Here is a 15,588-nt window from a genome sequence, read left to right as displayed (position 1 = left end):
CCTGAAACGAAGAGACCACTTGGGTGCCATAAGCATAGATGGGAGGATAATATTAAAATAGATCTCAAGGGAATATGGTGCAAGGATGTGGATTAGATTCAACCGGCTCAGGATGGGGTCCAGTGGCGAGTTTTTGTGACCCTGGAAATGGGCATTCGGGTCATGACAACAGAAATAATAGAAGAAGAGCACACTAGATCCAAACTCGGGACCTTAGACTTTGTGACGTTATATAATTGATCGTTTTTACATCAGACGTTTTGGAAGTTTTATGACGGAATCGATAAACTTTTATTGTTTGGGGGTTGGGAAGACGTTTACAGCCTACAGTTCCGAACTAGAGATATATGAAAATTGAGCTCTATTAAAAGTTTGTTCCTTGTAAATCGAATATGGCATTGAATTTGTAGCTTGAAAGTTTTTGTAGCAGTGTAGTTAACATTGATAGTAGCGGAATGAAAGAGACTCGGTACTGCCAGTGTTTCTCCTTGGCAGAGTTCCACGCGCAACACTTTCTCATTTGTGTGTTCGGGAATGCGTCGGTGTTTGTCCAGAATGTGGGAGACTGTTGCTTCCTACTTCCGGCGTGATATTCCTGTGTGACTGACTGATAAATTGAAATAGCAGTCACGCTGAAGGGACAACATTTAGATTTCAAATTTGGACTTCTGTGAAATTCAATGGCGTAATACAGGATTAAGAGCCACGCTGGCCTTGTAATCCTGGGGTCTCGGGTTTGATTCCCGGCGGTGCCCGAATTTATAACTTGTGTTGGGCAAGGCCGTGGTGTAGGCGACACGGAGTTTTCCTCCGGGGGCTTCCCCGGTTTCTCCGTGGCATCCCAACAATTACTCCATTCACACACAGAAGAAGGCAATGGCAAACCACTTCTGGATCATCTGCCAAGAACGTATATGAACAGGTCCCAGTCCGAGAAAAGGATGGAAGGATCCTCTTCATATGGACCTGTCGTCAGACAGAACACTAAATAAATATAATAATAATAATACAGGATTATATATGCAGTATATACCTATAATCGATGGAAACTATACTGAATTTTAAGAACTCTTGCCAACTGTATTGAGATCTGTTAATTTTTATTGCAAATGTCAAGAACTGTGTTGATCTAGACGGTATCAAATCTGGGACGAAGATAACGCCAGAAACTGACGGTTCATCTACTTTAGCGTATCAAGGACATCCCAGAAATAGGAACTGTAGAGCACATTACGTAATAATAGTTCAATGTCATAATTGTGAACAGTGTTTTAAATGTTAGTATTAAGTCGCTTTCCTCTGGAGCAGAAGTGGAAACTTGTGTTCTGGTTTGGAGTACGCATATTTTCCACTTGCGTTCTTTGCGACTTTACGTACGTACCTGACCTTCAAGTTTGTTTATTACGTATTTTTGTGTATGTCTTTAATATAATTAAATGGGCACGTAAGATAAAATTGAATTTCAAAGTAGCCCTTTCCGTTACAGAAACAAATTTGCCGATGCAAGTCTGTTCACTGTATTTATAATCAGAAATATTTTTTTTTATGAGTGTTTAATTACATATTCGCTAAAAAAAAGTTCTCCACACATCAGTTACAGATAGGCCTGTTATTATTATTTATAAAGAAATCTACGAAGTTTGGTTTGCGTAAAGTGAGATGTTTGTTCGACCGATGTCAACCGGCGATGAAATGTCATGTTTTACGTCAGAAGGAAATTTCCTGGTGAAACTATATTAAATGCTGGAGATGGTGTACCATGGGATAAGTTGATATCTGGATGACTATATGGAGTAGAGTCCTTGAGAAGGTAATTGTGGTTAGACTAAGTAATTTCCCAGCTATTATAGAAACCTGAGGTTTATCGCCGTGTTCACAAGATCCGCCACTGGTCACTATCCTGTTCCAGATGATTTTGTTAAGATATATTTTAATATTATCCCCCAATATTCGCTTAGGTCGTCCGAGTGGTCTCTTCTCGGCACGTTTTGCGACCACAATGTAAAGTTTATTGGTCCACGTCCGGTATCAGCTATTCGAAGTCTTCAGTGTTTGGAAATACGACCTTCCGGCTATGCGTTGATGTTATGAACTTTGTGCAGAGAACGCAGAACTAACTACGCAGGTACTTGGAGGCAAATAGCACGTCCGCATTTCGTAGAATATATTTTGCCCCCAGTTACACGTTCGTAACATCTTTCCTACCTGGTCCTTGAGGAGAAAATCGGCTACACTGAATACGTGTTAATATCCAGTCAGTCAGATTCATAAATCATCATTTTAGAAACGATTATTCTCTTTTATTTGAGACAAAAGCTTGGCGCTTGTAAGAACAAGGAACAGAAAATAGTACCATCCATAATGAAGGACGTTCTTTTCATGATTACATTTTATGGTTTTGTGTGTGTGTGTCGTCTTCCTCTCACACTCGCCTTGCAATTAATGTTTATCAGCGGACGTGTACTGTTGAAATGTTAACTTTTTAAACTGTTGCTAGGTTGTAGTTTAAAAATAGGCCTGCGTTTTACGATATACCGAGTTTTCCTTGTGGTTTCGAGTTTACAAACGACGTTGACCTGAACCAAAAAGGGGGATGTGTAATTAGTTATTTGGTTTGTTGAATTTGAAAGACAGAACTAGAATTTAAACCGAGTTTGAAAAAGAATTATTGCGATATTAGGTTTAAAAAATTTTTGGCGTGTGTTTTTGAAACACGTTAAACCGGTGATAAAAAAACACCAAAATAATTACAAGCTTGCGATAATAAGTATGATCGCTTCAAAAAAGTACATTCAGCCGCCTCAAGCTTAGCGTTGGTGTACTTTTTACATTGGTTGGTCAGTGACTTAATACGTAAATGAGCGGAATTTGTCATTTCACGGATTTAACGCCAGCTGATAATGGAAAGGTGAAATGTCTGTTACCTTCCACAGTCAGTTTTACAGAGCGAGCTCGTTTTTAAAATGAAGCCGTTGCCACTCACGGAGAAATCGTTGTTTAATCTTGACATTGATCGGTCCAAGCGCCTCTAGAATACTTTCGCTCCTGATGCATCTCGTGAAAGCGTTTTCCCTCTCCGATATGTCACGCGTACTGAACCTTGAAATCGTAGGTTTTTGGTCATCCCTGGTGTCGGATTTTGTGGCGGTACAACACCCAATTTTGAGAGTCGTGTTTTTAAGTTGACATTTTCTTCTGGGATGTGATGCCATGTGGACTTGTAGGCCGTCCTGAAGATGGAGGCAGTGTGTGCTAACTGAAGTGTTGGTACCGAGAAAATCATTCTCTATTTTCCATTCGCCCTCTGTTTTGGCTGTTCCTACGTAGAATATTATATGTTCGGTGTTATGTAATCGATAGGTAACTTTATAAGGCTTAATGCATAAAGCGATCTAGTGATTATTTGCAATATTTGTTGCCGTGCAGTGCCTTGGATGTAAGTAAAATATGTGTGATACCAAATTCTTTAATCTTTATTATCTGAGTTAATGGAATGCCAGAATAATTAAATGTTTATTTGTAGCAGTGCACTGATTTCGTAAGTCAGTGAATCGGCTAGAGTGACCTGTTTATGTTTATTAAATTTATTAAATACGCGCCTGAAATTAACTCGTATTACGTGAAAGGAGTAATTAGAAAACTTTGCAATAGCTTGCGTTCCCGCTTTTAGTAGTACACGGTCGTGATTTGATATTGATGATATATAGATACCGCAGTTAGATTAAATTTTCAATCCACCGTGTTCTGTTTTAATGAAGTATTACATAATTTTTGGTCGAATCTAAATTCTACGTTACGTTCGTCACAAATTTCACACCGCCGATTGTAATTATTTACACGATTCGTACATGATTTATGCAGAATAACTTGGTATTAAATGTTATATTCATAACTCTAGTGTTTCAGTAGTAGTTGTCTTTGTCAAAACTGAAAATTAAAAATATTCGCACCGTCGCCATGTTGTTGTTTGACATTTTTTTACAAATAAAGTCATTGCCTCAACGAAAGTTGTGCCTGTCATGTTGGTGTTACTGATCGTAGCCATTTGAAAAATTCTGGGCTTGAGGCGGCTTGCTGTGAGCCTTAATCCATATAAAATTTCGTGAAAATCGATCGAGTAGTTCAGAAGAACACAGACACAGACAACACGGTTGGCTTACTGGCCTTATATTTTTTAATCCTTAAAAAGGAATGTAGATTAAAAAAAACACGTTTTGATAGCCGCAGAAATCGACTATTAGAAGTTCAAGTTTGTTACTTTCTTTCTGTCCCCTGGAGGTACCTTGACTTCGTGAAAGGAGATCATGATCATGCCGGAGTCCAGACGTGTAAGAAACCTCGTTAAATCAGCTAAGGTTGTTGAAAAACGTGACTTTGATTTCTACTCGTATCGAGTAAGGTTGAATTTCAGATGCTATTTTTAAACTTGGTTTCTTATGTCGGTGTTACTGAACTGTGACTGCCACGTAACTCGGCTCGTCACGGGGACAAAGCCTTTGCTGAGTACGGGACATTCAGAGCGGGCGGGGGACAGTCCACATTCGCGTAGGCCTTGTTTCTGTTATTTTTGAGCCCGAAATTTTGTGATTATAATTTACTTCAATGCCATCCGTTGAAATATAGACGTGGCGTGTTCACATCCGATTCTCTTGTTCCGTCAATCTGGAATTTTTGTCGTCTGCGTCGTAATAATTGCCGATCTTGTTAGATATTACTAATAACAGACTCAGAAAATTATGTAGAAAAATGTGTGTTTGGATTGTGTAAAGCAGCGAAGAGAAATGACACGAAAATGTAATTCACTGCCTCAAGAAAGTTTTGTGAGGAGACTTGCCGGAACAGAAATTCTGTTGAATGGTTAACGAATTAATCGAACCTTGAAATACGTCTCGTATGATGAATATGAATGTTAAACATCTTATTATTTTGATAAAGTTTTATAAAATAATGGTTGTAGTCACATTTTTATATGTGTCCTTTTTATATTTAGTGTTCTGTCTGACGACAGGTCCATATGAACAGGATCCTTCCATCCTTTTCTCGGACTGGGACCTGTTCATATACGTTCTTGGCAGATGATCCAGAAGTGGTTTGCCATTGCCTTCTTCTGTGTGTGAATGGAGTAATTGTTGGGATGCCACGGAGAAACCGGGGAAGCCCCCGGAGGAAAACTCCGTGTTGCCTAGACCACGGCCTTGCCCAACACAAGTTATAAATTCGGGCACCGCCGGGAATCGAACCCGAGACCCCCCCAGGATTACAAGGCCAGCGTTCTAACCGCTAGACCACCGTGGCGATAATGTTGGAATTTTAACTGAGCAACAGGATGGCCATTAAAACAGCCGAACTTTCGGCTGCCTGGGGCTACAGGAGACTGATCACATTGGCAGCCAATTGTGGCTTCTTTCTACGTAAAACAGTTGACTACCAAACGAATCAATCCCATCGATTATAGGTTATGGAAGAAAGTGTATTTGTTAGAGCAGTTTATCTGCATGTCGGTAAGTGCCTGGACCTGAGGAGACCGTATGAGAGATGCAAAGAAAACCTTGGAGTCGGAACGATCCGGTAAGACGTCATACATGAAGCCGACGGTGAACTGTAGGTCAGATACGCGTTTTCTTGGAATGTTGCATAAGCATTAGACGTTATCTGTATTTCGTATTGATTTTTAGTATCAGTCAACAAGTTACTGGGGGGCGTCGACCCGATCATTTTCGGATACAGGACTTGACTTCGCTTCTAATTTTCTTCCTCATTCGTTCCACTGAAATTACGAAGTTCACAAACTTCCTGGAACCACGAAAGCCGAAATTAATGAACTTCCGCTGTACCTTGTAAAAATATGGAACTGAAATGAATAATAATTCATTTTAATATGACCGTCTCGTTCGTACTTGGATATTCTAAAGGTGCTAGGATCGAACTGCTGTTTCTCGTTTCTGTCTGACGTACTTAAATTAGATCGACCGATCGACGATTCGAGGATGCGATTTTTAATTTAACGGACGGCGCGTAATTAAGCTCCACGCCGTGTGGACGTATGGGGGGAGTGGAGGCAGGCATTGTTAAATGAAATATGTCCCATTAAGTAAGTAGTGTGATCACTTCATAGGTTAACGGACTGAATGGAAAGACCACTTGGATGGGACAAATCTCAGAGAAGGAGGGGTTGAACTCATCTGTCTCAGAATATGAAAGACTGAGCGAACTTTTCGGTTCCACAAAATGCTGGGAATTTCTTCACCAGCCGAGCCGCTGTCAGCTTCTCGAAAAGGATTCAGCTCCGTGGACATTGGTTAATGAAATTAATATGTACGCGTTATGACCGTGATTTATTGGGTGTTGAGTAGAATTGAAACGGGCATGTAGAGTGCACGCGACAAGTCCTTGAGGAATTCATTTCAGATCGGACGAACTGATTTGGAGGTAGGTTGAAGTACACGTCAGTGTATGATCGCTCATCCTCGTATTTTTATACTCGTCCTTCTTAGTTAGCTCAACCCGACATTTTCTTTTCCGTCTTTATAAAGATGGTTTAACGTAAAACTTAAAAGTTGAGTCTCCAACGATTGTGTGCTCTAATAATCATGATAATTATTTTGGACATTGTGCATCGTCTTAGATTTTATCGAACACGATGTTTCGGAGACTGGATTTATTTCCGTCTTCAGGTGTCGGGAGAAAAGGCAGGCAGCAGGCTTGTGCTCCGTCGGATCCCGGTGAACAGTCTGCTCTCGGTCACAAGGTTGGCTAGTAATCGCGAAGGACCTTCTGTAGAGCCACGTGATGGCGGAAACAGATCCAGTTTTCAAAACGTTGTGTTTAAAAAACACGATATTCTGTTTCCAGTATAATACTCATATTTTTTTTTGTAAAACACGTAGTCGTTTCGAAGATTAAACGGGACGCCTGTAATGTTCTTTTTACACAGGTCTGCATAACACTGCTGTAAGAGAAATTGCCGTATCGCCACGGCGAACTCCAGATTTATATCTTTCTTTTGGGAGAATTACCTTCAAAAGCAAAAGAAGCAAAGATGATAATAGTTCTGTTTGTTGAATATCTTAAAAATATTATTATTATAGACCTGTAATTGTACACTTATAATATAAACATGGGAAATTTACGTTGTCAGTGCGTAATAAGCACCTTCATTAACGCGTTATTTTAATTGATTTGTAATGAATAACTGTTTATTAGAAATTAATATTACGTTTTGAGGAATTCTGATGAGAATCGTCATATAATCCCAGTTACTATCCCAGAAATTAAAGATTAAAACAAAACTATAATTTTATCTGTTGAACCTAAGAAGTAACAGAAGGATAGAGAAAATTACGTTGCGAGTACATAATTTGATATACTATCACTTCACGTAACATAAAACATAGTTCCCATTAAATTATACAACCTTTATCTGAAGCATTTCTAGAAATGCATATATTTAAAGAAATTTAAGGAAAATATAATTTTATTATTTGCTTGTACAAAATCTGGAGTGACAAAAGATAATATATCTTGTCATCTTTTACAAATTTATAACTGCGAAGACACAAAACAACGCAAATGAAATAATGGGCCGAGGGAAATATTCAGATTCAAGAGGCTTAATTGCTGTTGAAACAGGCCTTGGCATATAACTCCCTTTTTTACGATTGGTACTGGACTCAAAAGCGACACACTGCAGGATGTCTAGGCTTTGTCTGCAGGGAATGCATAATGCGGATAGCCGCTACGTGTGTTCCAGCAAATGCCTCGTTCTCCAAACTGAACCCAAAGTTTAATCCAAATACTGACAGATTCGGATTAAAGTTTCTATCGGGGGAAGTTGTATCTACACTCGAAGCCGCCGGCTTATCCTACGCGAAAGAAAACATTTCTCAGAAATCTCTGAACGTATATAAAGTGTCGCGTGGTTTAAAATAGACCTATAAGTAGGTTATCATGTAATGTTATGACGTTTTACTTAACAATTATATCTTTTCGGTGCATTATTTCTGATTTGATTACTTTCATAAATAGCGGAATTTATGTCTTCATGTACGTAGTGTTTCTGTGCTGGTGATTATCTCTACCAAAAAAAAAATGCTTTTGTCTGGGGAGGTGTAAAATTTCGAAGAATCATTGCACTCCAAACTGGGAGATTCTTTCTCTGCTTCAGGGTTGTATATTTTATTTCGCTTTCCACGAGTAACTTTTTTTCCGAATTACGTCATCTCTTCTCAAACAGACTGCTTTTTCAGCAGACTGCCAGGGTTCTGTTATCGCTCTTTGAATGAATCTTATCACCACGAGGCGTCACACCAGCATATAATTTGAAAATGGTATGTCACAGCATTTCATGTTTCCAACCGGAATGTAATGCTAAGTGAGGATACTTAGAACGCTGGCCTTGTAATCCTGGGGTCTCGGGTTCGATTCCCGGCGGTGCCCGAATTTATAACTTGTGTTGGGCAAGGCCGTGGTCTAGGCAACACGGAGTTTTCCTCCGGGGGCTTCCCCGGTTTCTCCGTGGCATCCCAACAATTACTCCATTCACACACAGAAGAAGGCAATGGCAAACCACTTCTGGATCATCTGCCAAGAACGTATATGAACAGGTCCCAGTCCGAGAAAAGGATGGAAGGATGCTGTTCATGTGGACCTGTCGTCAGACAGAACACTACATAAATAAATAAATAAAAGAATAAGGCGGATAATACACAAGGGAAACGAATTGCGCTAAACCGATTTCATAAAATAGAAACTGTGATTTCATCGAAAGCTACCGTTGTGAGTCAGTCTCCCTTTGCTTAAGTATGGAAGGAAATGGAGGTAAAGCTCCACATATTCTTGATCTAGGCACTAGACGGGGTAGACTGGTTACCTCCAGTGAAAGTCTCAGGTTCACATTGGTTCAGAGGCAGGTATGGCCGAAGGATAATTCGATACATTCACCGAAAGTTCAGCAATCGACACATTCCTGGACGAGTGGCGTCTTCCGTCATCAATACCGTCCTTTAGTACTGTTCTCCTGTTTCCTCTGTTTTCCACGCGAGCGTATTTCGAGTAGTATGACCGGCGACGCTCTGTCAGCTGTCAAAAGATTCAGTGTTGAACAAATTGAAAAAGGATATTGCGTACGCGGAACTTGTTGAGGGGGTCATGCCTCTGGGTGTACAATCCACAGGAACAATTGGACGTTCTCGGTATTGCGGCAATAGAAGGTTGTGTCCGTAGCCCCGACAAGGATGCAGCTGGTCTGACCGGACGTACGCTCCCAGTAGTGTGAGCGGAATCGAGACAGAGACAGAGACAGAGACTGAGATCCATCTCACGAAGTGTTGAACCCCCGGCCCGACTGTCTCACCCTCCACGCTTTGATTTGTTCGTTAACCTTTCTTTCCGTTAGTCAGTGAGTGAGAAGCGATTTCTTTGGTGATCGCAGAGAGATGAGAAAATCTCGTACAGCCTAGACTGACAGTCTCATGGTATATTTTACGTGTAAGGGTTTTGGGTGGAAATGAAGAGATTGGCGCAAGATAGGCGAAAATTGAGGAACACATCAAACCAGTCGAAAGACTGGGGGAGAAAATAAACAAACAAGGATTTTCGATAGGAAAATGTTTGTATACGCAGAGACTTCTGGTGCTTTTGTAATCCGTGGCATAAGTGTTCATGCAACCTGGAACACTTTACCCTCTGATTGCATTCCGGGTGAAGGTACACGTCCTCTGGTACTAGTACGCCCCGAGTTTGGTGTTGTTTGTGGACGCAACCAATTTTAATATTTTGTTCTTACCGCCAAACTGCTGAAGAGATAAATGCAAATAATTAATTGTTCCGAATGGTGTTGAGCTGATTTGTGTTTTCCGTTTATATTAAATATTATCGCAACTCTGTTGAAAGTGAAATAGGCCCTATCGTATCAGATAATCGTTTATGACATTTTGTCTTATTTGGTTCTTAACCTTTCTGTCTGAAATGGACTTAATTTGTTTTCGACTAGTCAGATCGAATAGTAGGGTTCTTCGTTCTTAATTTCAAGTGTCAGTCCCCATTGACAGCTGAAGGCCAAATTAATATTTTTGTCAAAGTTACAAATGAAGGTATCTCGTGCTAAGATTCACGAATCGACGCTCAAGTAAAGCGTTTATGTTCCGAATGCTAAGACAAGACGTGACAGAAACGTTTTTGAAAGATGGAAGTGAACTCTTGCCACTTTGAATTTTGCTAAACAAACAAATTAACTTTTCTGAACGTGAATAATTTATCTTTATAAGTTTATTTGAATAGTGCTTCTGGAGTCATTTATCGCTCGGGATATTTTAAAACAAGCTACTGAAATAACGAGATTGGTTTCTCTTTCATTACACATTTTTAATAAAACTACTACTTAGACCAGTGGTCTCCAACCTGGGGTACGCGTACCCCCGGGAGTACGCGAAGACATCTTAGGGGGTACGTGAAATTTATAAAAAAAAAATTCATGATAAACACTGAATAATCAGTAATGTAATTAATTTAATTTATTTTAGATGTAGATTATATACTATGTATAACTTGAATTATACACCAACAACTTTGGGGGGTACAAAGTTGAAGAGAAATTATATCTGGGGGTACGCGAAGACATCTTAGGGGGTACGTGAAATTTATAAAAAAAATATTTCATGATAAACACTGAATAATCAGTAATGTAATTAATTTAATTTATTTTAGATGTAGATTATATACTATGTATAACTTGAATTATACACCAACAACTTTGGGGGGTACAAAGTTGAAGAGAAATTATATCTGGGGGTACGCGAAGACATCTTAGGGGGTACGTGAAATTTATAAAAAAAATATTTCATGATAAACACTGAATAATCAGTAATGTAATTAATTTAATTTATTTTAGATGTAGATTATATACTATGTATAATTTGAATTATACACCAACAACTTTGGGGGGTACAAAGTTGAAGAGAAATTATATCTGGGGGTACGCGAAGACATCTTAGGGGGTACGTGAAATTTATAAAAAAAATATTTTATGATAAACACTGAATAATCAGTAATGTAATTTATTTAATTTATTTTAGATGTAGATTATATACTATGTATAACTTGAATTATACACCAACAACTTTGGGGGGTACAAAATCGAAGAGAAATTATATCTGGGGGTACGCGAACGAAAAAGGTTGAATACCACTGACTTGGACTACAGCTTGTAAATGTGTGTTATATTAATTTTTTAGGCTCCCGCTTAATAAGTTTAATGTACAATGTTAACAGTAACGGAGCACATTAACCTCGTAATTAACGCATGAAATGTAATGCATTGCAGGAACCAAACACCGAATTATTCTTACTTATTAATTGTTTTGTATACTTTATTATCTACATTATTTTTAGATCGCAGACGGGAAACCAAATTACGCGCATTTTGTAGTCTTTTGCCGTCGTTTCTTGTATTTAAACTTTTCCGCGTTTGTTGTAAGTACCAAGTGTACGACATTTTGCGTCAAATCGCTTGCAATGAAACAGCGGTGGACGTGATCCTGGCGGTCACGAGGCAGACGAGACGGAAGGGATCTGACGTACTTCATGTGCAGTAAGAGTGGCGTGAAATGTCTGCACCAAGATGGCGTCTTTCCATCTTGTTAATGGTTATTCGGATGTTTCTGTTTCAGGTTTCAGAAAGCAGTTTAATATGATGTTCCCCAAGTGGAGCTAGACAGGGGCATGGAGAACATCTGTACCATCACTCTGGCAACCAAGAAGACGCTCGCTACCACCATCATGATATGGAAGAACAGGATTGCTATGTATCGGTAAGTATTTCGTCGAGTTTCTCGATCTTCCGTTGGCGTTGACTACCTCATGTTAATTACAGTGTAATTAGACGACGTATTTCTAGTATAAATTGTGTTAAGTTTTGACAAATTGTTGAAATGGTGGTTAGAAATTATACGAGGTGCGATCGGCAAGTTTCAAGACTGTGTCAATAGAGGGCGAACCGGATGTAGTACGAGCTTCTGCCGCTAAGGGGTGCGGCCTACATTCTTAGTGAATCAGTGTGCCAGCCGGCATCATCGAATTAGCATTTGTTTCTTAGTTACGGGCGTTTTGGTAGTGCATTACACCGACCCTCCTGCGATTTCGGAATGGCGTGTGCATCAAATTTTGCCAAAGACTCGCCAAAACGGCTACGGAAACCTATGAAATGCTAAAGCAAGCATTTGGGGAGTCCGCAATGGGTCGTGCACAAACTTTTGTGTGGCATTCACGTTTTAAAAATGGCCGAACCTCTGTCGATGATGACGAGCGTTCTGGACGACCATCTTCGAGCACAACGCCCGAAAATGTTACGAAGATTCGGCAGGCCATTCACGAAGATCGACGTCGTACCATCAACGACTTGTGCGACATCGTTGGGATAGGCTATGGGACCTGTCAGCTGATTCTAAAGGAAGAACTCCACATGCGACGCATCATGACAACGCGCCAGCGCACACCGCCCTCAAAGTTCGGCAGTTTTTGGTCTCAAACACCATGGCCGTCATCCCGCACCCTCCTTAGCTCCGTGTGACTTCTTCCTCTTCCCAAAGATGAAAATTCAGCTAAAGGGAAGGAGATTTGAGACGATAGAAGAGATTCAGGCAGAATCGCAGATGGTGCTTGACAGGCTGACAAAGAAAGATTTCCAGGGATGCTTCCAGGCTTGGCAGCGGCGCTGGGATCGTTGTGTTCACTCCCAGGGGAACTACTTCGAGGGTGATGGTTGAATTTAATACCTGAGATAAGTGTACGGGTTTTTATACGCGCAGTCTGGAAACCTTCCGATCGCACCTCGTATATCTCCTACGCAGTCGCACTGCTTTTGAATGCAACTGTACATAAGTTTCCAAATTCCATAAAGCACCGAGTGATTCTCCTATTGTCCCCGGATACGAAGATAGACCTGCTCGTTTGTCTTAACGCTTTAAAAGGCCGTGGCTCAGCCACGAACTTTGAATCTTTGACTCATTCGCAAACTTCCTGTGCGCACCAGACAGTTACCGACATACCGAAGTGTACGTAAATTCCAGCAGTCCGCACGTTAGCAGGCGGACAACGTATGAGTGAATCATATGTCTTGTATGTCTGCCTTATTCCAGAGCAGTTGTGGGACAAATAAAGCAACAGCAACACGAGACATGCCCGATAATGTGGACTGTTGTTGGGCGAAGCAGAGACGAACGGACGTCAGCCGAGGAAGACAACAACAACAGTGGAAGAGAAGAAGTAGAAATGGATGTTGCCAGAATCCGACCTTTAATGAAGATATTAAGGCAAGTAATTCATGCTGATTTTTATGAATCCACCTATAATAATCAGCTCCTTTATCATTTGACCTGGCCTCTGAAACGTCCTGGCTTTAATGTAAATTGCAGATGGCTTGCTGGTAAGTTATGCTGCTAGATTCGTGCAATGGTCGCGATTTGTGCAGTATTATCATTGAAATGGTATGATCTATATGTCGTTTCCGGTCATGTAATCGACTATCAGTATCGCTTGTTTGCGTTCGTCGTTTTTGTCAGTTCGCGTGTTGCAAGGTTTTCCACTAGGCAGAAGAATTAACTGTCAGATATCTTACTCGAGTAGTTTGTATCTGAAGAAACGTGTTTTTGGACGCCCAGCTGTCAAGAGTTATCTGTGTTAAGTGTGAGAAATAGTGTTCTTGAAAAGCTCTTGGGTTCACGAATTTTCGGCGTGTATTAAATGATGCTAAACGGAATGGTTTGGTTCGTCTTGTTAGCGACAATCGTGTTTCCAGTGCAGTTTATTTCGTAGAGCCGTGCACACATGGACGCTAATTATTAGTGCATACGCAAATGTCCTTCAGACGCTCCTGCATTGTATTACTTGAAGACGTGTGACGTCACGGTGCTGTCGTATAAGACTTGAGTCGTGATAGTGTAATAATAATGTCTGCCTCAACTGTGCACAATAATTGCGTTTTTAATAATTTTCATTTGTTTGTTGTGTGTGATGGTGAGAATTTAAAACTTTTCTGAACAGGAGCCATGCGAAAGTAAGTTCCTGCTGCCCTTAACAGTGGCACGTGAATGAAATGAAAATTTTTCTCTAAGATCATTTGTTCAATTTTTATCAGTCTAATCACAATAAAATATTATTATTAAATATTAAAATATTATTACAATTAACATTTAAATATTTAAAATATATTAAAATGATGCTGTCTATCGAAATGTTCGATTTAATATATTTTAAATATTTAAATGTTAATTGTAATAATATTTTAATATTTAATAATATTTTATTGTGATTAGACTGATAAAAACTGAACAAGTATATATTCAACACAATATGACGCAACATTATCATTTAAGATCATTGTTAAATTTGGAATTGAAATCAGTCAACAGTTAAATAAAGTCGTCTGTGGTTATTGAAAATTAATATTAGTTTTTGAATTTCTTACATTTGGCGATTCCAGTGACATGTTTGAAGGTTTGAAGCTAAATTTTCACGGTATTACTGAAATGCAATTTTTTTTTGTTAGTATTTGTGAGAATACGGCATAATTATTTAAGGATAAAATATGAAGACGTCGATGTTCGAACGCTGAACGTAATATTGACGCTAGTTCCCGGCCGTAGGTACGTGCTTACGTCGGGAAGACAAGTTCGCATTTTTCTTCAAATTAGGCAGGCACATTGGTGTCCTCCTTTAATTGGCTTCTGGCATAAATCATTGTAGTTAATGGATGGAACACAGAGACAAGGAGAATACAAATGGCGAATTGTGAACGCACTTCCGGTTTGGGATAATTGCTAATTGTGAATCGACAAGAATTACTGCTTCTAATCGAAACAAATGAAATGACGTGTGGGTACTTCACGAAGTTACGGACTGACGGACAGTAAAAATAAATAGCACCCACCCCAAGCCGCTCCGCCCTTAACTTTGTACAGATATAACTTAGGCAGCATATGTAACACTTAACACTTATGTAATAAATTCTAACCAGTGTGATGCTCTAAAGCATTAACGCTGCAAAGAGTAATGCAATTGCTATTTCATTCTAAAAAGAAACGAGCAGTTTCAGAAATGACACGACTTTCGCCTCTCATCTTACCTGGAATGCCTTATAGTCCAGTGGTATTCAACCTCTTTTGTTCGCTGGCCTTGTAATCCTGGTGTCTCGGGTTCGATTCCCGGCGGTGCCCGAATTTATAACTTGTGTTGGGCAAGGCCGTGGTGTAGGCGACACGGAGTTTTCCTCCGGGGGCTTCCCCGGTTTCTCCGTGGCATCCCATTCACACACAGAAGAAGGCAATGGCAAACCACTTCTGGATCATCTGCCAAGAACGTATATGAACAGGTCCCAGTCCGAGAAAAGGATGGAAGGATCCTGTTCATATGGACCTGTCGTCAGACAGAACACTAAATAATACCCCCAGATATAATTTCTCTTCAACTTTGTACCCCCAAAGTTGTTGGTGTATAATTCAAGTTATACGTAGTATATAATCTACATCTAAAATAAATTAAATTACATTACTGATTATTCAGTGTTTATCATAAAATAATATATATATTTTTAAA

The 15,588-nt window shown here is 39.7% G+C and overlaps 1 protein-coding gene across 11 annotated transcripts in view; it reads left to right on the top strand.

Annotated features, from left to right (window-relative positions):
• LOC147873053 (uncharacterized) overlaps positions 1–15,588 on the top strand; it is an 86,139-nt gene that overhangs the window by 29,274 nt on the left and 41,277 nt on the right. For 5 of the 11 annotated variants that reach the window (XM_087353273.1, XM_087353276.1, XM_087353275.1 and 2 more), the window contains exons 2-3: positions 11,667–11,807; positions 13,139–13,307. In XM_087353273.1, coding sequence (XP_087209399.1) covers positions 11,719–11,807; positions 13,139–13,307 — 258 coding nt within the window. In that variant the 5' untranslated portion in view covers positions 11,667–11,718. Of the gene's footprint in view, positions 1–1,294; positions 1,374–11,666; positions 11,808–13,133; positions 13,308–15,588 lie in introns of those variants that run through there. The other 6 variants (XM_087353279.1, XM_087353281.1, XM_087353280.1 and 3 more) reach the window with 3 other exon arrangements.

Source organism: Zootermopsis nevadensis, unplaced genomic scaffold (assembly GCF_977971745.1).
Source record: "Zootermopsis nevadensis isolate Lab colony 2312 unplaced genomic scaffold, Znev_1.0 Znev_ptg000022l, whole genome shotgun sequence".
NCBI lineage: Eukaryota > Metazoa > Arthropoda > Insecta > Blattodea > Termopsidae > Zootermopsis > Zootermopsis nevadensis.
The sequence above is the reverse complement of the archived record's forward strand: the minus strand, read 5'-3'. Positions and strand labels throughout refer to the sequence as shown.